The sequence below is a fragment of the Heptranchias perlo genome, chromosome 11 (assembly GCF_035084215.1).
Source record: "Heptranchias perlo isolate sHepPer1 chromosome 11, sHepPer1.hap1, whole genome shotgun sequence".
NCBI lineage: Eukaryota > Metazoa > Chordata > Chondrichthyes > Hexanchiformes > Hexanchidae > Heptranchias > Heptranchias perlo.
This window is the reverse complement of record NC_090335.1, coordinates 51,271,969-51,294,504: the sequence shown is the minus strand read 5'-3', so window position 1 is coordinate 51,294,504 and position 22,536 is coordinate 51,271,969. Positions and strand designations below refer to the sequence as shown.

Here is a 22,536-nt window from a genome sequence, read left to right as displayed (position 1 = left end):
AATATAACCATTATGCTACCCTATCCCACAGATAAGTTTTTGAAATCACAAAAGACTAGCATTTTTAGCTCATGAAATATAATTTTGTGGAGCGCATGAATGTAGCAAGATGTGCTGAAATCTTGAATTCTGTTTCCCTTTCATATTCATGCTACAAAAATCCCAAGCCAACCAACAAATGTTTCCTGGAAACCACACTGTTGCTAAGGAATATGATATTTAAACTTAAATGATCCTTGCAGTCAGCCATGATAACAATAACAAAACCAATTTAGGTGTTTTTTTTGAGGGAGGGTGGGGAACCATGACATCGGGGTCTCGGGAAGCCAATGCAGGTTGAAACGAGTCAAATGTTGCATCACTAATCTAGAGGTTGTTACTGGTCCTATTGTAATGGTTATAATTTTAGTAGTTCTGTACTGTCAGATCTTGCTGTAATTCCCCATTCACATTCCTGAATTGAAGGAAGTATTGTGCTTCTGCATCTCTGTATGAATGCGCGGTGATGTACATTGGAATTCTTTGCTTTGCCCTGGGGGTATATGCATCTATCTTGAGTCAGTGTTACGTTAAACTGATTAGTGCAAGAACTAATCGAGGACTTTTGTGTGATTTTGTTTCTATACATCCAGCACTGTTGATTCACATTCTCTGACCCTTCGCCGCTCAGGCCGCTTACAGCAGCGCGATCACATGCAGGTAGATTCAGATGACAAGGAAAATCATGCTGATGGGATGTGCACAGAGGTAGGTTTTGCTGTAGAGATCACTGAAAAGCAATTAAATGATTTTTGGGCTCATATTTCTGTATGAAGTTAAATAGAAGAAGTCTAATTATTCTGATTAAAACAAAGTTGATCAAGTGAGAAACATTATTAAGTATTTACATTGGTGGGTGGACTGAATAAGATGGTGATTAATGTCTTGATAATTATTGGATGAACAGCATAGAAAAAGTGGGTATGATAAGTTGGATCAAATGAAGAAAGGAGTAAATTTTGTCTTTCAGCAAATTGTGTTGGAAGTTTGGAAAGTTGGCATGCAATTTGGGGGTCAAACAGGGCTTCCTGCTCCACATTAGCTTTGTCGCCAATACAGCTTTCTTTCAGCTCTGGAACATTGTCCACCTATGCTCCTACTTTAACCCACTTCTGAAACTCTAATCTATGCCAACATCAACTCAATGCTTGACTTCTCTTCTGTTTTCCTAGCTGTTCTCCCCACCTGCACCCTTCACAAACTCTGACTGATTCAGAACTCAGTGGCCACATCCTTACCTGCACAAAGTCCTGCACTCCCATCACCCCATCTTTGTCAAGTTCCACTGGTTCTCTGGGCACAAATGAATGAGTTCAAGATTCTCATACTCGCTTTTAAGTCCCATCACAGCCTTGTTCCATCCAACCTGAGGACTCATCTTCAGTCATATGACCTTGCATGCATTATCTGCTCCTCTAGCACTGGATTACTACTTGTACGCTTTACCATCAGCCACTATTCCTTTACCGTCTGGAACTGTCCCAACATTGCCTTGATACCACCCTCCCTACCTTCAAAAGTCTTCTACAATACCTCTTTGAACATGCCGTTAGCCCCCTCCCCAGTTGTCTTTTTCCTCCTTTTCTCCAGACTTGAGTCCACTTTCTTTCTGCCCTGTAAAACACTCATTTTTTTCTTTAGAGGAGGATTGCTGTAGAAATGTAAGTTGTGGACAATGGACTAAACTGTCACTTAAAGTAGTTAATGTAGTAATGTTGGACTCATTTAATAGAAACTCAGATATATTCTTTTAGATGGCTGTAACTGCATGTGATATAAAAAAGGAAATTTAGATGTACTAGCTGTGAAGGACTCTTGAATGTGTATCCTTGTGACAGGGAAGAGTGTAAAGATACAATACAATGACCTTTACTGGGTTTCTTCCTTTGAAGCCTCGAAATGGCAAAAAATGGTCACTCTATCACTAATGTTTGCACATTTTCTGTACAGATATTGGATTTCACTCTGATTTAGACCTTAAACATAAATAATGAGTAAACTGGTAACATCCATTTACTGGCAGAATTGAATACTGGACTACTGCAGAGCAATCTTATGCTGTTGAAAACTGGATTTCAGAGGATATGAATAAAAAGAAAACAAGCTGTAAATTTAAAAACAAAACAGAAAATGCTGAAAATACACAGGTCATTCAGCAATGTAAAATTGGAAGGGTTACACCTGAAATATTAACCTTTTGTTTCTACTACTGATGCTAATGGACCTGCTGTGTACTTTTGTCGTGGATTTCAGGGAAATCTCCTGGTCCAGGCCTTAAAATAGACCCTCTGAGCAATGGAAGTTTCAGCTGCTGGATGATGCATGAGAAAACACGTGTTCATATACTTATGTTTTCTTTCAGGTCCTTGCTAATGTCCAGCCATCAGTTGGGAGTTCTGGCTTTGTTCCTGATTCATCCTTAACACTAGATGATGAACTTATACAAGCAGCATTGGATCTTGAAAAAAACTGGAGTGCTGGAATTCCAAGAGAAGATGCTTTAAAAGCCATACATTTGAACAATAGTAAGGCAACCTCCAATTCTGGTGGAGACACAACTGAAGAAGTAAATAAGTTTGATCCTTCTACTGAAGACAAGAAATGCTCAAGTACAGGAAGTTCTGCAGCAAGGGAATGTAGTAGTAGCAATGTGGACCAGAAGACATTGCAAAGAATGGTAGCTCCTGAACAGAATAAGAGTTCGTTGGTAACTACAGACACTGTCTTTGATTTGTTCAATAAACCTTTATATAGTGGCCGCAAGGAAAAAGACAGAAGTTCTATGCAGGACTGTGGACTTCAGGGCAATGTTACCCTGAGTGATGAAAGGACACTACAGCAGGTCAACAGACATAAGAGGGAAAGACCTTCGTCTATCAACAGTCCAGATTCAGATCCTTCAGCGTGTCCTACTGCAAAGAAAGTAGTGGTTTCTCATAAATGTTCACCTGCTATAAATAGAGGCCGACGGCCATCTTGTGTTCAGAAATTTCAAAAAGCAGGACAGGTGGTTAAAAGACATGTTAGAACCTCGCAAAGGTTGGATAGGACTTTGGAAACTTCAAGAAATTCCATCGTGCTTAGTCCTAATTGCCAAAATTTATTGAATAAGAAGATGATTTTTCATTCCAATTGTTCCTTGCCTGTGCTGACACCTCCTCCTGGCCTCAGTCAAAGTTTGTTAGATGGCAGCAAACTCAGTGAGTCCCTGACAGCAACAGGTACAGTCTATATTACGTAAGCAAATAAAACAATACAAAATAAAACCCTTCTCCATTAACATCGAGTCTATAGCACAGAACAGGCTATTTGGCCCAACTGGTCTATGCTGGTGTTTATGCTCCACACAAGTCTCCTCCCTCCCTACTTCATCTAATCCTATCAGCATACCCTTCTATTCCTTTCTCCCTCGTGTGCTTATCTAGCTTCCCTTTAAATGCATCTATACTATTTGCCTCAACTATTCCTTGTGGTAGCGCGTTCCACATTCTTACCAATCTTTGGGTAAAGAAGTTTCTCCTGAATTCCCTATTGGATTTATTAGTGATTATCTTATATTTATGACCTCTAGTTTTGGACTCCTCCACAGTTATTTGAAATAAATTTGCAAGACATTTTTTTGAGTGTCTGAAAGTAAACACTTGGGCACCCATCTGCTGTCATAGTTTGTAATCGGCTACTTTTTACTAAATCCATCTCTGGTTCAGTCATGGTCTGTTTGATAAAGCGTGCATTTGAGATTCCATTAATCTTTTATTTTCGTAGGGATTGTTGGAAAGTGCAAACTTGTCAGACCTCTTTGCTTTTACATTTCCTTATGTTGCCCCATCAGGATGACTTTCCTTCATGTTCCAAGGTCAGAACTTCCACTGGTCCAAGACCCAGATCTTCTATTTTTAGGTTAGACTCAGCAGAAAAATTTCCACACTGATGTGACAGGCCATTGGATCCATGGACAAATTCAAACAATGGGAGTGGGGGAGGAGGGAATTCAATACTCACAATTTGTAAAAATGTTTCTGCCTTCACTTATGCCCATGGTTAGATTGAAAGAAGGAAAAACTATAAAATGAAAAGCTTACAACAAAAATAATATGTATTATATAAAAAATGGGGAGTGGTCTAAAGATTCCCAAGGTACTGTAACTGTAGGTGACTGAGTGCATTGGGGCAGCATCTAACTTTATGTGACAGCTACAGTGTACAGTCTTATCCACCATCAAGTCAGTTTTAAATAGTGGGCAGTCTGGAAAATTTTAGAGAGCTTTCACTGCATCCACCCATTTTCCCTATCTTGACTACTATTTTAAAATAACTGCCCAGAAAATGAAATCTTCTGTTGACTCCACTGAGATATGTGGTGGCAGAAGTGGATCAACGAGTATTGGCCTGTTTCCAAGGACCCCAGCCAATATGGGCCCCTGGTAAAGCTCACCATAACGCAGAAAAACAGCACACAATTGCTGGATCGGTTTCATTTAAGTGTATTATATTGTGATATATGCTTAATTATTAATCCAAGATGTAAACATTCTATGGGGCTATTTATTCATGCATTTTGCTACATGTGTTTTAATGGATTGGGTGGGGGGGGGGGTGTCTGCAGGGAGTTGCAGAGGGACCCCGAATGTTTTTGGTTGCCAAGGTCCCAAGAATTCTTATTCCGGTTCTGTGTGGTGGGTATGTGATGATCGGAATTGTGGAAAGTGGTGCAGCATGCAACTACACCTAAATGGCAACTGTCTTGCTGCCAAAACGGTAAGCCAATCCAAACGTTAGCAACTGTGACTGCTGAACTTCACTTTTTACCCCCCCCTCCCCCATTTCAGAGTCGAATTTGGGCTGATGTATATTGGCCAGTTATGACAGTCCTGAGAAACTGTTAATCAATACCATGTTTTATAACAGTACTGCTAGTCAAGTCAGAATGATTATGCATCCATAGTCAACAAGTTTCATACTGTGTGGTGGATTTATTGAACACTGAGATATAATTTGTATACCAATTAGTTTGGTTTTGGTGACCATATCATTGCAGTACTGCCAATTAGGTGAATTTCTTCTATAACGTTGCCAAGAAGAGTATTTAGTCTGGGGATTGGGAGAGTTTTAGAAACCAACAAAGGACGACCAAAAAATTGATTAAAAAGGGAGAAAATAGAATATGAAAGTAAACTAGCAAGAAATATAAAAATGGATTGTAAGAGCTTCTACAAGTACGTAAAAAGGAAGAGAGTAGCAAAAGTAAATGTTGGTCCCTTAGAGGCTGAGACAGGAGAAATTATAATGGGGAATCAGGGAATGGCAGATGTGTTAAACAAATATTTGGTATCTGTCTTCACAGTAGAAGACACAAAAAGCATACCAAAAATAGTGGGGAACCAAGGGGTAAATGAAAGTGAGGAACTTAAAGCAATTAATATCCACTAGAGAAAAAGTACTGGAAAAGTTAATGGGACTAAAAGCTGACAAATCCCCTGGACCTGATGGCCTACATCCTGGGGTTCTAAAAGAGGTGGTTGTAGAGATAGTGGTTGCATTGGTTATGATCTTCCAAAATTCTCTAGATTCTGGAACGGTCCCAGTGGACTGGAAGGTAGCAAGTGTTACCCCGCTATTCAAGAAGGGAGGGAGAGAGAAAACGGAACTACAGGCCAGTTAGCCTGACCTCAATCATTGAGAAAATGTTGGAATCCATTATTAAGGAAGTGGTAACAGGGCACTTAGAAAATCATAACATGATTAGGCAGAGTCAACATGGTTTTATGAAAGAGAAATCGTGTTTGACAAATCTATTAAAGTTTTTTGAGGATGTAATCAGCAGAGTAGATAAATGGGAACCAGTTGTATGTTTGGATTTTCAGAAGGCATTCGATAAGGTGTCACATAAGGTTGTTACACAAGATAAGGGCTCATGGGGTTGGGGGTAATATATTAGCATGGATAGAGGATTGGCTAAAGGACAGAAAACAGAGAGTAGGGATAAATGGGTCATTCTCAGGTTGGCAGTCTGTAACTAGTGGGGTGCAGCAACGATCAGTGCTTGGGCCTCAGCTATTTACAATCTATATTAATGTCTTAGATGAAGGGACCGAGTGTAATGTATCCAAGTTTGCTGAAGATACAAAGCTAGGTGGCAAAGCAAGCTGTGAGGAGAACACAAAGATTCTGCAAAGGGATATAGACAGATTAAGTGAGTGGGCAAGAAGATGGCAGATGGAGTATAATGTGGGGAAATGTGAAGGTATTCACTTTGGTAGGAAGACTAGAAAAACAGAATATTGTTTAAATGGTGAGAAACTAATAAATGTTGGTGTTCAGAGAGACTTGGGTGTCCTCGTACAAAAAACACAAAGTTAGTATGCAGGCACAGTAGGCAATTAGGAAAGCAAATGGCATGTTGGCCTTTATTGCAAGGGGGTTGGAGTACAAGAGTAAGGAAGTCTTACTACATTGTACAGGACTTTAGTGAGACCTCACCTGGAGTACTGTGTACAGTTTTGGTCGTCTTCTCTAAGGAAGGATATACTTGCCTTGGAGGCGGTGCAACGAAGGGTTGAGAGGGTTATCATAGGAAGAGAGGTTGAGTATATTGGGCCTATACTCTCAAGTTTAGAAGAATGAGAGGTGATCTCATTGAAACATGTAAGATTCTGAGAGATTGTTTCCCCTTGCTAGAGAGTCTAGAACTAGGGGGTATATTCGCAGGATAAGAGGTTGGCCGTTCAAGACTGAGATGAGGAGGAATTTCTTCACGCAGACGGTTGTGAATCTTTGGAATTCTCTACCCCAGAGGGCTGTGAATGCTCAGTGGTTGAGTATATTCAAGGCTGAGATAGATAGATTGTTGGACTCTAGGGGAATCAAGGGATATGGGGATTGGGTGGGAAAGTGGAGTTGAGGTCGAAGATCAGCCATGATCTGATTGAACGGCGGAGCAGGCTCGAGGGGTCGTATGGTCTACTCCTGATCCTATTTCTTATGTTCTTATATTTATACCAACTGTTGAGAGTAAAGCTTACTAATTATGTCAAAAGTGTTTATAGATTATGCATAGGTGATACATAAGTGTAATTAATGATAATTTACGTAATAAACTTGATCAATGGTGTTCCTTTACCACAATTCATTTGAACTGTTTTTGTTTGAAGTAAAGGCATTTGGAATTACATAGTTGGTAATTTCCAGAAAATGTTATGTCTTGCACACTTCTCTAGACAATTTAGGACTGTTTGCATCTCATTTCAGGGCAATATGGGCAAGTAGCTGCCCCAACAGAACAATCTGAGATGCTGCTGCTGTCTAACTGGGGGCTGCCCAAAGCAGTTCTAGAGAAGTATCAGAGCATGGGGGTGGTGAGCATTTTTGAATGGCAAGCTGAATGTCTTACTCAACATCGTGTGTTAGAGGGAAGAAACTTGGTCTATTCAGGTAACATAATATTTTGGTGTATTGAAGTATTTGGTAAATTGAAGTAGGTCTCAATTAGACCACTTTACATACAGATATCTAAGTAATGTTGACTTGCACTTTTTATAGGCTATAATCTCAAAATGATGCTTTGCTTCTTACACTTATATTTTAAACATGTAGTCAATCTTTGAGTCTTGCATCTGGTTATCCAGCAGCTTTCTAGTCACTGTAGAGGAGATTCACAAACAGTGGTGTTAGTTCTCCCAATGGCTTTGTTCTGAAGCAATGGGTGTGAGGTGAGATGTTCTATTAGCAAGAAGCGCCACAGTGAAAATCCAAGATGGCTGAGGGATTTTCATAATTTAACATCAAAAATGTATTTGCAGGAGAGGGCAGTTGGAGCACTTGTAAAAGCGCTGTGCAGCAGTAGGTTACAGCCTCAACTAGTTGGTTCTCCATACATTGAGTTCCTGAACTCGATTAGACCACCATGAGAGACAAGTGAAAGAAAAGAGCTTCCTCGATCTCCGTGTCAGAGAAATATTTGAGGACAAATATTTCTCTGACTCTAGAGGTGAAGGGGAGTGAGAGACTGGGAAGATTGGGTTTGTTTTCCTTGGAGCAGAGGAGGCTGAGGGGGGACATGATTGAGGTGTACAAAATTATGAGGGGCACAGATAGGATGGATACTAAGGAGCTTTTTCCCTTCGTTGAGGGTACTATAACAAGGGGACATAGATTCAAGGTAAAAGGCGGGAGGTTTAGAGGGGATTTGAGAAAGAACTTTTTCACCCAGAGGGTGGTTGGAGTCTGGAACTCACTGCCTGAAAGGGTTGTGGAGGCAGGAACCCTCACAACATTCAAGAAGCATTTGGATGAGCACTTGAAATGCCATAGCATACAAGGCTACGGACCAAATGCTGGAATATGGGATTAGAGTAGACAGGGCTGATGGCCGGCGCGGACACGATGGGCCGAAGGGCCTCTATCCGTGCTGTATGACTCTATGACTCTATGACAAATCAACCCAGGTGTGGACTCTTGTTCATCAAATGGAGTCTGTTGATGAAGTTGCATTAGGAGAGGCCTGGGAATTGGTTGCCTGACCTCTTTGCCAAATTTGTCACCTAAATGAGAAAGTTACTTTCCAAATTTGGGGTGGGGGGGGGGAGGAAATAAATAAATGGGTGTACAAGTCTTCTGTTGGACTTCAGCAAGATATTGCTGCTTATCTAAGGCTAGACAGATAGTCTGAAGTTTTGCTTCATTGCTTTTGGGGAGGAATCAGAAGAAATTTTGCAGAACTTTACCCATTTGGTTAATCTCCCAAGAATATGATACATCAGATTGTACAGTCTGTGGAAGGAATTGGTTTGATGAGTTGAATGGTATTTTCTTGTCGCATGCTTATATTCATGTGCAAATTCTATTGAATGAAAACAGTTGTACCTACTCAGAACCTTGAGGAAAGATCACAGTACTTGGTTAATCCCATGTACATTATGTTTTCCATTTTCATACTCCATTGCATAGTAGATTTGTAAAGATGAACCTCCGCCCCCTCCTTTGTCTGGACTGGGTTTGATTCCAGGTCCCAGAGTTGAAAGGTGTTTTTTAAACGGTCGTCAGAGGCAGAGGCCTCCTCTCCTGTATTTAGAATAAATATTCCTCTGTTCGCTATTTTTAGTGAAGAAGTACACACTGAACACTAGCTTATAATTTCATTTGGTATTTTCCTAAAATTAGCAAATGCAGTTAAATTTTAGAAATCAAAAGGTCACATTTCACACACTGATTGCAGTTGGTTGGATGAAAGTATTGTTACTATTTATCCATTGGAACCCAAACTCTAGAGGTGAAGGGGAGTGATACAGATGACACTAATTCCTGGTACTTTTCTATTAGTACCAAACAAATAAGCCCTAATTTTCTTTTGTGTTGTAGCCCCTACCAGTGCTGGAAAGACACTTGTCGCAGAGTTGCTGATTCTAAAGACAGTTTTGGAAAGGAGGAAGAAAGCGCTGTTCATCCTGCCTTTTGTTTCTGTGGCAAAGGAGAAAATGTATTACCTGCAGGTCAGTGTAGAACTCAGTGCTGTAACAAATGACAGAAAATAATTTTAATGCAACACAAGCCTCCTTTATCTGCTGGCTGTAAGGGTTCCATGCCAAATCAGTTGAATAGTCTCAAATTGGCAATCTCAATCAGAGCAGCTACAAGAATGCCAGTGTGGGAAATGGAAAATTTCACATTGGTACAGTGTGAATGATTATTTTTAATGATTGAGGCTGAATAGAGAAAGCTTTATTCTGCATCTGAACATGTAATAACTGACCAGGAAGTGCTTGATGGTGCTGCTGTTTGCCATAATTGGAGAGTGTTCCATTCCCCAACACTAGGGTTCTTTCCCTTAATGAGCACCAAGATTTACATACAAAAAAAGGTGCATTACTGATTGAGGTGCAAGGTGAGCATATTGAGAAGTGGATGATTTGACTGTCTTTCATCCAGCAGTTATATTGAGTACCGTTTGGTCAGACATCCCAAAAGCCAACAGCAATGCAGAGTTCTGTTGCATTATCATCATCATGTGTCAATCCCCAGCTTGAAAAACATGGGGTCTCTTTGACCAGTGTGATTCTCCAAATTGGAAACTGGCTATCTTCCCCCCACCCCTCCCCACTCTGTTGGGAGAGAGGTTTGAGTGAAATTGTCAAATTAGAACTATCTTCATTCTGTAGAACCTCTGTTAAGTTCAACTCTAAGCTCTAGTGTTACCGTCCAGACTCATTAGATTGTTACTTACAATCTAATCAAAGGAGAACTTAACCCACTCTCTGTGGATTAGTTTTTCATCCAGATCAAAATGAACTCATTTCCTTTGGCATCACCTAATCACACAAGAAGGCCACACTGTGATGGAATTGAAGGTATTGATGGCAACTTTGAAGACTCATTTAATAAAGTTTGATGTAACTGAGAGGGAAGTTGTGCTTGGGGTATGCCAGTTCTCACTGATTAGTGGTTGTTAGCAAAAACTCATTTAAATATCCTGTTCTTGATGATTAAATTAGAGTCTTTATGTGCTACTGTGATACCTGTTTCCTCTGTGATCTGTGCTGATTCAGGTGATATTTGCTGGAGTGGCAATAGAGATATAACAATTAGCCTCAGCACCGCTGGAATAGAATGGGGAGAATAATCAACCAGGTTTGGACTCCTGATCATTATCCAGTACATAACAACAATGCTACACTTCGAAACAGTAATTAATTAGATCTAACAAAGTTGCATTTATATAGCACCTTTATCACATCTCTCTGACATAGTGAGAGATGTGATAAGGTGCTATATAAATGTAACTTTAATGTTACTTTCATCTATCTTCCTATTCAATAACCAATAGCAAAAATTGACTCTAACTGAAGGGGGAAAAAACTGAACTGTGGATATTCTTGGTCTCTGTCTCAGAACTTATTCCAAGAGGCTGTGGTAAGAGTGGAGGGATATATGGGAAGCACGTCACCTGCTGGGGGATTTTCATCGCTGGATGTAGCTGTGTGCACGATTGAGAAAGCAAACGGACTCATCAACCGAATTATTGAGGAGGAGAAAATGGACCAGCTCGGTGAGGATCCAAAATATCTTTCTAGTGGATCTTCATTGTTTGTCTATTTGTTATTTTCACCAAGTGAGGCCTGTATTTCAGCTTGGTTCTCTTGAGTCAGAGGTTGTGGGTTCACACTGCACTCCAGGACATAATCTAGGCTGACACTTCAATGCTGTACTGAGAGACTGCTGTGTTGTCTGTGGTGCAATCTTTTGGATGAAATATTAAATAGAGGCCCTATTCCGGTGGTTTGGAAGGATATTGACGATCCCATGCACTGTTTGAAGAAAATTTTGCCCGTATCCTGGATCATTTTCCTTCCTCAACCAACATTACAAAAAAAATAACTGGCCATTCATCTTATGCTGTTTGAGGGACCTGTCTGTGTGCAAAATGGCTGCTATTTTGATCTAGATAATAACAGGGACTGCATTCCAAAGTAATTCATGGTACGTGACGTGCCTTGGCATGTTTCTGAAACATGATAGGTGCTGATGAATTTCCATTCATACAGCACCTATCAGCTGTAATACTTGAATCAGTGATGTCACTGATAGTAGAGACAGAGGAGAAAAGAAGAGGTTTTCAGCAAAGGGGGGAAACCTCTAGCCATTTCATCCTCTCCAAATTATATATTTATATGAAATTCTCAATATTTCTAAATTTATAAAACTATGTATGGGAGAGAGAGAGAAAATATCAAGTCTGTATCTGAGTATTCTGGATTTTGGTAAAAGGTTTTGTGAAGAAAATACCAAATACCAATGAAAATCTATCATATTATTTGGGAACTTATGTTTCTCCAAAATATGCAATTTTATGTTGGCCACGTATAGTTTTGTGAATCAGCATATTGTAATTACTGAAACCTTTAGGGATTAAAAACCTTGAGTAGATGTAATGGGCTTATAGTGCCAATTTTTCCAATTCTTTTATTTTTCTCCCAATTTGGATGTCTGACTCTAGCCCCTTTATAATCATATTATGGTTTTCTGTTTTTTCACAGGAATAGTAGTAGTGGATGAGTTACATATGTTGGGGGACTCACACAGAGGATACCTGTTGGAGCTTCTCTTAACCAAGATACTATTTGTCACTCAAAAGAGAGCAAAAAGGTACATTTTTACAATAGCAAACAAGAACTTCAAGGAGAAAATTCCAGTGTTACTCCTGATGTCTCATATTTTTTGCAGTGGAACTTTTAAGATAGTCATTAGTAATTTGTTTGCGGCAGAGACTCATTCCTGATCTCAGGCATACCACTATGCAGAAGCGAGAGACTATTTTTTTCTGTACAGAATTCTAGAATCTTACAGCACAGAGATCATTCAGTCCATTGTGCCCTGCACTTTGAAAGAGCTATCCAATTAGTCCTGCTCTTTCCCCATAGCCCTGCAAATTTTTCCATACGTATGCAAAGATAAAGTCAAATTATACATTCCTAAAAAAAAATTACATCCCTATTGCATTTTATTTTACATACGCTTGCAATTCTTACATAGCTTCGTGAGTGGCACACCTCGGGTGTAACACTTCTAGTATGCAAAGTCCATGTCACACTTGTGAATTTGCAACTCTGGATATGTGCTTTATTTTTGTAGTGGATGTAAACCTCAATCAGTGTTTTTTTGTGTGAGTACGGCGGCTCAAAGGAACACCATAAGGCTGGGGAGATTTCACAAGAGCAAATGGTGTTGGTAGGAGTTGCAAATTACAGTAGTCTTGGACAGTTATCCTGGTGATTTTTCTTTTATGAAGAAGGAAAAGCACTGATTATGATTTAGAATTTGTTAAACTTTGTTTCATATTGGAATGTGACAAAAGCCTGTTATCTTGTGTTACTGATATATATTAATGACCTGGACTTGGGTATACAGGGCATGATTTAAAACTTTGCAGATGACACAAACTTGGAAATTTTACACAATGAGGAGGATAGTAACAGACTTCAGGAGGATATAAACAGACTGGTGAAATGGCAGAAACATACCAGATGGAATTTAATGTAGAGAAGTGTGAAGTGCTGCATTTTGGTGGGAAGAATGAGGAGACGCAATATAAACTAAACGGTACAATATTTTAAAGGGATGCAGGAACAGAAAGACCTGGGGGTGTACATACACAAATCTTTGAAGGTGGCAGGACAAGTTGAGGAGGCTGTTAAAAAAAGCATATGGGATTTTTGATTTTATAAACAGGAGGCATAAAGTACAAAAGCAAGGAAGTGATGATTAATAATTATAAATCACTGGTTAGACCTCAGCTAGAGTATTGTGTCCAATTCTGGGCACCACACTTTTGAAAGGATATTAAGGCCATGGAGAGAGTGCAGAGGAGATTTGCCAGAATGGTACCAGGGATGAAGAATTCAGTTATGTGGAGAATCTAGGGAATCTGGGATTGTTCTCCTTAGAGCAAAGAAGGTTAAAGGGTGGTGAATAGTAACTTTCAAAAGGGAAATGGATATATACTTAAAAAGGAAAAATTTGCAGAGCTACAGGGAAAGATTCTGGCCACCATACTTTGGGAACGATGTCAAGGCCTTAGAGAGGGTGCAGAGGAGATTTACTAGAATGGTACCAGGGTTACGGGACTTCAATTACGTGGCGAGACTAGAGAAGCTGGTGTCTTAGAGAACGTTAATGATTTGGGAATTGGAAGTACAATTTCAAAATTTGTGGACGACACCAAATTGGGGGGTGTAGTTAATACAAAGGAGGAATGCGTCAAAATACAAGAGGACATTAATAAACTTGTATGGGTGTGTAATTGGCAAATGAATTTCAATATAGATAGCGTGAGGTGGTGCATTTTGGTCGGAAGAATAAGGAGGCCACATACTGCTTGAATAAGAGTCTGAATGGGATAAAGGAGCAAAGGGATCTAGGGGTACAGATACAGAAATCACTAAAAGTAGCGACGCAGATTAATAAGGCCATAAAAAAAGGCCAACCAAACACTGGGGTTCCTTAGGGATAGAATTGAAAACCAGAGAAGTTATGTTAAACTTGTATAGAACCTTGGTTAGACAACACTTGGAGTACTGTGCACAGTTCTGGTTTCTATACTATAGAAAGGATATAGAGGCATTAGAGGGGGTGCAAAAAAGATTCACAGGGATGATACCAGACCTGAGCGGGTATATTTCAGGAAAGATTAAACAGACTGGGATTCTTTTCTCTAGAAAAGAGATGGCTGAGGTCTTTAAGATAATGAAAGGGTTTGATAGGGTAAACATAGAGAAAATGTTTCCACTTGTGCGGGAGTCCAAAACTAGAGGCCATAAATATAAAATAGCTGCTAATAAATCCAATAGGGTAGTCAGGATAAACTTATTTAACCAAAAAATGGTAAGAATGTGGAATGCGCTACCGCAAGGAGTAGTTGAGGCAAATAGCATAGATTAATTTAAGGGGAAGCTAGCTAAGCACATGAAGGAGAAAGGAATAGAAGGATATCCTTATAGGGCTAGATGAAGTAGGGAGGGAGGAGGCTCGTGTGGAGCATAAATGCTGGGATAGACCAGTTGGGCCAAATGGCCTGTTTTTGTGCTGTAGTTTCGATGTAACTTGGTGCAAAAGTAGAGAAGGTTAAGGGGAGATTTGATAGAGGTGTTCAAAATCATGAAGGGTTTTGATAGAGTAGATAAGGAGAAACTGTTTCCAGTGGCAGAAGGGTTGGTAACCTGAGGATGTAGTTTTAAGATAATTGCAAAAGATCAGAGGCGAGGTGAAGTTAAATTTTTTTAAGCAGTGGGTTGTTATGATCTGGAATGTACTACCTGAAGGGTGGTGGAAGCAGATTTAATAATAACTTTCAAAAGTGAACTAGATAAATACTTGAAGGGGAAAAATTTGCAGGCCTATGGGGAAAGGGCAGGGGAATGGGACTAATTCGATAGCTCTTTCAAAGAGCCAGCGGAGGCATGATGGGCCACATGGCCTCCTTCTGTGCTGGATCATTCTATGATTCTATGAAATCTGTGCAAAAATCAGTTTAAATTTACCCTGATGACAGGGGTTGACATGGATATATTTTGTTATTCCAGGCGTAAGACTGCAGCAGATGAACAGAGGCTCAGTGATGGGATACAGATTGTAGGGATGAGTGCCACTCTTCCAAACCTAGGGAATGTAGCAACCTGGCTAAATGCAGAATTGTATTGTACTGACTTCAGGCCTGTACCTCTAATGGAATGGGTGAAGATTGGGAATACAATTTACGATTCAACAATGACAGTGGTACGGGAATTTCAACCTGGTCTCCAGATAAAGGTAAGGGCTTCAGTGAAATTGTTCTTGAAATAGAGCCTAGTACTTGTAATTCAGATTATGATTAGGAATTTGAAAGCAGCGCTGTTGTTGCTGAAAAGTTTTATAAGTATATCTTAACAGAAACATGCTAGTAAGTTCACAAGTGCTGAAAAATATAAAATTCTCTTGGGACAAATAGAAATCTAATCATGTGGATCCATTGGCATCCCCTCAAAAACATCCTTGAATCTGAAGACATGATCCCAATCTTGCGATACCCAGATTGGGAGTGCTTGGTTGATCGAAATGCTAAAGTGCTCCATATCTCAATGCTGACCTTCCTTGGCTTCATCAGCACAAAATTCATCATGTGGAAAAAAAAGCTTTGGATAATTACCATCTCAAAAGGCAGCAGACTGCTTTGTTAAAAGGAATGGGGGAAAATGAAAAGGAGGAGTTTCAATTTGAGTTGACAGGCTTACTTTTGAGCTGGATAGCTTGTCAGCTGGTCACAGAAAGACATTGATGTGAAAAATCAATGGCCCATATTGGCTAAAGAAGATGGCAACCCAAGAGTGAGAAAGAAGGGGTTAATAAAAGAAAATAAGTTCTATGTTTTCATTTAATTTTTCTTCCCATTTCTGCTTTCTCCTTTGTGAGGAGGTTGGGATGGGCTAGACTCTTGACCTCTCCTCTATGATGTGAAGCACAACTGAGGTGAACATAGAAGGAGAGAATTCTCTGCTTCAGTGACATATTTCGTTTGATGTCCCCTTTGACAATCTTACCCATGATAGAAAATTAGGTTCAAATGACTGATAAAAGTGGATTTTGGACTTGGGCTTTCTATATGCTCCAGCGGTGAACCTGAGAGAACATCTCATTGCATTTTTGATTCATGCTTTCTGTTTGTGAATGGCTTGAAAAATGTTTGAAGAATTAATTGAGCAATTTGAAAGGCAAAATTCCCATTTTATCCAATTTGGTGGAAACAATGCATTTATTTTGGATTCTAATTTATTCTGTATTTTCCTTGTCTAATGTTTAGTCCTCCATACAATTTGTTAGCTGATAGATGGTCGCCACCCCCCCCCAACCCCGGGAAAGGTCAATGAATGTGCATGTATTGGAGCAATAAACTAAGTGAATTTTTACCCAGTGGCCTATCTAAAATCTGATGAAGCTGTTTGAGCAATAGGACCTAAAACACTACCACCTGGTTGGGGAGCCAGAGTTGTAACTACTAATCAAAAAGGAATTGTACATTTTGTATACATTGATATCTGATGTGAATATGTACATGATTGCTTGTAGGGTGATGAGGATAATATTGTCAGTCTTTGCTACGAGACTGTGCAGGATGGCCACTCTGTCTTACTCTTCTGTCCTTCCAAGAATTGGTGTGAAAAGCTGTCTGAAACCATAGCCAGAGAGTTCTACCATCTCCACCATAGAGCTGCTGTTAGCACTGAAGGTGAGCAGACTTGTTGTTTGTCGATTGAGACCCAAGTTAAATTGGTTAGAATCGTTCCAGTTGCAGTTGGACACTAATTTGCCTTTTAAAGTTGATAGTTATTGCAATGTGGATGGTCAGATCCAGAATACTTTTTATTTATCATGAAAGTAATTCTCAATGTTTTTTGAGAAACATTTAAAAAAAAAAGAATCTGAAGTCAGAACTGGAGTTTTCCTTCAGATCAGTTGAACTGTGACAAAACCTAGAAATGTTCCAATCTCCCATCAAGACAACACCAAAAGTTGGGAAACTAATTCAGATCCAGAAATGAATACATGGGAGCACTGTGTGAAGTCAAAGGTGTGAATTGGTGTTTGTGAGCATTAAGCTCTCAATAAATGTTTTCAACCTGACTTATTTAAACCATCATTACTTTATAGTTGCTAAAATTGAGAGACTTACCAATATAATTCTCATACTGTTCAATAGATTAAATTCTCAAATTTTCAGTCATTATAAATAGCCACTTTTTCCAAGTATGTTGTGATAGATGAGGATGAATGACAAAGTTGCTTATGACTAGGTGAGTTTTTAACAGGACTGGACTGTATATCGTCTGTCAGGAGCAAAATCAATAAAAATTATTTGTATCAGATCAGAATTTTCTTGTATTCAGTGTGAGTAGTCTTCCATCCCACCCACTAATTTTTCTCTTCTTTCCAGAGCGCATTGACTCATTACTAGGGCACAGTTCTCTCTGGCACCCCACTCAAATGGCTGTTCTTCATGTGTGAGCCTAGACATGGAGTACTTGTACCCAATATCCAAACACTTGCACTTTACAGCAACTGTTACTAGACAGCAGGGAGAGCAGGAATTGGCAACTGATTATTTTTTTCTAATCCTTTCATAGTCCAGGGACACCGAGGCCAACTGTTGTGCCCGTACTATCACCTTTGCTTAAGTCGGTTAACTCCGTGTTGACTGCTGTTTTAACTTCTGGGTCCCTATGGCTCAGTTCTGCACTAGACAATGCAATTACTAAAAGAGCCATCAGGACAATTATCTATGAATACTCCAAGATACATTTTATGGTCTCCCCTTAAGTGTATATCTTCAAATAAGTATTTAGCATTGTGGGAATCACTTCAAGAGTGCAATTTAATAGAGGTTTGTATAACTACAAACAATCGTCCAACACTAGTCAGAACTAAATTTAGACGAAACTTAATTCCCAAACACAATAACGAGCATAGAGCAATCAAGCTGATCGATTTAGTATGGAGCTGATCAACTTATTGGCTTCTTTTTTGTTGCTATTAAATAATAATAGAACTTTTTGCTGAAAGTTATTGATAACCGGGGCTAGAATGTTTAGCAATTACTGTTGTTATGATTTGGGCATCACTTCTTTCGATTGTTACTGCTGGTTGATTATTACATGTGAATTCTCATGTTTCTGTGCACCAGAGCGCTACACTAATGAAATAATTAGGCAGAACTGATTTGATGGGTTTATTTGTAGTCAAAGAACAGTATAATGCTAAAATAGTAAAGAACCAATATTAGCCAAAAGCATTTAAAGTATTAGAAGTACAAAAAAGTCTGACTTTCATCTATTGCCAAGCTGTCTAAATGGTCAGATGTATGCCAGTCAGCATCACCAATCAGCTCATTCCCTATTTCCAAGATGCAGTGTAAAGTTGCTGGGCATTTCTCCATTTTTTTTGTCATGTTGGCATAACAAAATATTTCCTCCTTGTTTCCTCCAGTCTCATTGTTGATTTTCTAATAGATTTAATTTATAATGTTTGAGTGCATGAGCTTGGCACAAATCTGTGTCTTACTTTCACCAGCATGTTAAATTCAGCAACTGTCATTTCAGTTGATGGTGGGATGTCATTATTAACTTGTGGTGCAGAAGCACAGTTTTCATCAAGTGCTCGATGATTCAGTCCTGTAAAGGCACATTTATGAAAGCAGTTCATAATTCACGTGTAAGACTGATCTCCAGCTGAAACAGTCACGTATACTACATTGACAAAGGCTGGTGCTCAGAAGAAAAATAAAATCTGAGACTGCTTTATATCCAAGGCAGGTCAATCCAGTTTGAATTGTCTTTAATAGGTATTCCAATAGCTGTGAAATTCTTTTCTGGTTGTGAATTATCAAAGGAAAGTGCTTTACAATTGGTCAATACAACTGAATGCCTATTAATCATTATAACCAAGAGAAAACAGGCTTGTATAAATGGGAAATGGTTTTGGAAAGAGATTTGCTCTGTAAAGCCCACTGGTCACTATAACTGGTGATCATTAAAAGCTAATTGCATTGTAAATCAATTACTAAACAGATTTTCAACCCCCTTTAAAGGGAATGCAGGAACGGAGAGACCTAGGGGTTCACATACACAAGTCTTTGACTGTAGCAGAACAAGTTGATAAGGCTGTTTTTTTAAAAAAAAGCGTACTGGACCCTGGGCTTTATAAATAGTGGCAAAGGGGGCTAAATTGGGCCGCATGGTGCTTGTTTTGTAGGCGCTACGCGGCCTCCTAAACTCCAAAAATGGCATCCGGAATGTGCGCGCACATTTCATGCGCCGGACGCCATATTGGTAAAGGAGTTCACGCACACAGAGATAACAAACGCCGGCACCGTGTAAAGTAGGGAGAATATGCAGTAGATCAATGTGCAACGCTGATTTAAAGGGACAGATGCGATTTTGGAACGCAACGTCCAGCCAACGTACTGTCTTAATAGTGCTGGTGGGGGAGGTCCCCCCTCCCTCCCCCAACCACCAGCACTATTTAAGGGGATCGTGCAGGAGTTACAGGTTAGTTAATGGATTATTGCTTCTGGCTGCTGATGCATTTATACCTGTTTTTGGTGGTCTCCTATACTTGAATACTAGGACTAGGGGACGTAGCCTAAAAATTAGTGCGAGGACTTGCAGGAGTGAAGTTAGGAAACGCTTCTACACGCAAAGGGTGGTAGAAGTTTGGAACGCTCTTCCACAAATGGCGTTGGAAGAGTTGAGTACTGATTGAAAGAGTTTGTTAGATGGGTGATGGGTGATGGGGGGGGGGCTCCAGTCCATGGAGCAGTGGATATGGCTAGTGGTGCAGTTGGTAGGAGATGCCACTTGACAGTTGACCTCACTCATCTTGACCACGCGTGTCAAAGCATTGAACTTCTTCCTGCACTGCATCTATGTTTGTGGTGCTATTCACCTGGCATTGACTTCATCCTCTGCTGCCTCGGGAGCCAATGTCTGGAGGGCCTCTTGCCTCCCCCCCCCCCCCCCCCCCACCCAATGCAGATATAGGATGCCCTTCCTTCTGTCCACCTCTTGCACCAAGGCCTCTAGTGCATTGTCAGAGAACCTTGGTGCATGTTCTCTCGCAGGCCTGGTTCAAACTCAGATTGGTGGGGTCTGGCGGGCAGATTGGAGGATGCAGGATGTAGGATGTAGTAGTGAGCAACTTTTGTTCAATGTTTTAATATAACTCAGCAGTTTGTAAACATAGAGATGGGACCTGCATCTGTGTTTTATGTGTGCGATATCTGATCTCCGTGCGGACCCGTATCTTTTATTTAGCAAATATCAGAGTCCCGCAAACATTGAGCAGCCCAGTTGTTGTCATTAAAAATTCCAGAGGTCCCATCATCACCATGTTGCACTATATTGCTGCACTATAAGTGGCACAGATTCACTTCCCAATTGATTTCCACCACTCCCTGCAGACACACTGCACTTCCCCTTTTAAGTGGTGCTAGCCACCCGTGATATCTGGGTCCTCTGCTGGTGAGCAGCCACTCAACAGCGCAGGTAGGGCTGGCTGCACGCAGCAATCATGGAAATCACCAGGCAGCACGAATGTTATGTACTGCCAGCATCTCAACGACCGGGCGCGGGTTAATCGTGCACTGCGACCCCTGCGTCTGGTTTCGGGGGTTATCCAATATACCTCCCATAGAGTACAACAGCAAGGAAGTTACGCTAAACCTTTACAATCACTGGTAAGGCCTCAGCTGGAGTAATGTGTCCAGTTCTGAGCACCACACTTTAGGAAAGATGTCAAGGCCTTGGAGAGGGTGTAGAGGAGATTTACTGGAATGATACCAGGGATGAGGGACTTCAGTTATGTGAAAAGACTAGAGAAGTTGGGATTTTTTTTTCCTTAGAGCAGAGAAGGTTAAGGGGAGATTTAATAGAGATGTTCAAAATTATGAAGGGTTTTGATAAAGTAATTAAGGAGAAACTGTTTCCACTGGTAGGAGGGTCAGTAACCAGAGGGCACAGAATTAAGGTAATTGGCAAAAGATCCGAAGGGGAGATGAGGAGAATTTTTTTTACGCAGCGAGTTGTTATGATTTGGAATTCACTGCCTGAGAGGGCAGTGGAAGTAGATTCAATAGTAACTTTCAAAATGGAATTGGATATACTTGAAAAGGAAAAGTTTCAGGGTTATGGGGAAAGAGCAGGGAGTTTTTTTTTATTCGTTCATGGGATGTGGACGTCGCTGACGAGGCCAGCATTTATTGCCCATCCCTAATTGGACTAATTGGATAGCTCTTTCAAAGAGCTGGCACAGACACAATGGGCCAAATGGCCTCCTGCGCTGTAAGATTCTATTATCCGTATTGATAGACATTACGCTGTTGTTTGTCTATAATTTCTTTTAAAATTTTCATCATAAAATGTCATTTAATGTGAGCTATGTGGATTGTGCTTTTCACTTATGTTTTTAATTTTGGTTGTGTTTTAATATAGGATTTGTAAAAGCATCCAAATTACTGCCTTTCATACTGCATAGGGATGAACTCCAGGAGATTGTGGATCAGCTAAAGAGATCACCAGCTGGGCTCGATGCAGTACTAGGTCGCACTGTACCTCAGGGAGTGGCCTTTCATCATGCTGGTATTATAATTTTCTTTTCTCGTGGTCTTTTTTTATACTGTAATTGTTAAATATTGAAGAGGTTTCATGAAACAAACCTATACGGTATACATGCAAAAATAATTAATTTTGTTAGATGTGGTGAGGGCTAATACGACATTTTTTGCAGGAAGCCTGGTTTGTTCCAAATTCCTTTTAGGTAAATGTTAATTTCTTGTGAGTGTGAAGATGGCTGAGACTATGTATGTTTACTTAAGAACAGCTCATTGGATTTGTGTGTGTGAGTGAGTGTTGATAAGCAGTTCAGTTAAAGATGACAGGGAAGCTAGATGCGTTGAGCCAAGCTGTCAGCTGCTGGATGATGAATGCTCACAATTTTGTTGCACAAATTAATACATGTATTTTCATGAGATTATGGTGCATGTTTGTTTTATATAGACAGTGAAGTAATAATGGTATTGCTAGAAGGTAAGAAACTGAAAGACACCACCTAGAAGGACATGGGAACAACACCACCTGCACTTTCCCCTCCAAGTCACACACCATCCTGACTTGGAAAGAAATCACCATTCCTTCATCGTTGCTGTGTCAAAATCCAGGAACTCCCTACCTAACAGCACTGTGGGAGAACCTTCACCACACGGACTGCAGCGGTTCAAGAATGCAGCTCACCATCACCTTCTCAAGGGCACTTAGGGATGGGCAATAAATGCTGGCATTGCCAGTGACGCCCACATCCCATGAATGAATAATTTAAAAAAGAAAATCAGATCTGGTAATGTGATTAAGACTATTTGCCTGCATTTCCCAACATTGACTGGGACAGCCATAGCATTAGGGGCTTGGATGGAGAGAAATTTGTTGA

The 22,536-nt window shown here is 40.1% G+C and overlaps 1 protein-coding gene across 1 annotated transcript in view; it reads left to right on the top strand.

Moving 5' to 3' along the window:
* The first annotated feature begins 640 nt into the window (after positions 1–640).
* polq (polymerase (DNA directed), theta) overlaps positions 641–22,536 on the top strand; it is a 72,912-nt gene continuing 51,016 nt past the window's right edge. Inside the window, exons 1-9 of the mRNA XM_067993008.1 lie at positions 641–747; positions 2,402–3,260; positions 7,288–7,470; positions 9,397–9,527; positions 10,924–11,080; positions 12,069–12,177; positions 15,111–15,336; positions 16,630–16,789; positions 21,546–21,692. Coding sequence (XP_067849109.1) covers positions 694–747; positions 2,402–3,260; positions 7,288–7,470; positions 9,397–9,527; positions 10,924–11,080; positions 12,069–12,177; positions 15,111–15,336; positions 16,630–16,789; positions 21,546–21,692 — 2,026 coding nt within the window. The 5' untranslated portion in view covers positions 641–693. The remainder of the gene's footprint in view (positions 748–2,401; positions 3,261–7,287; positions 7,471–9,396; positions 9,528–10,923; positions 11,081–12,068; positions 12,178–15,110; positions 15,337–16,629; positions 16,790–21,545; positions 21,693–22,536) is intronic.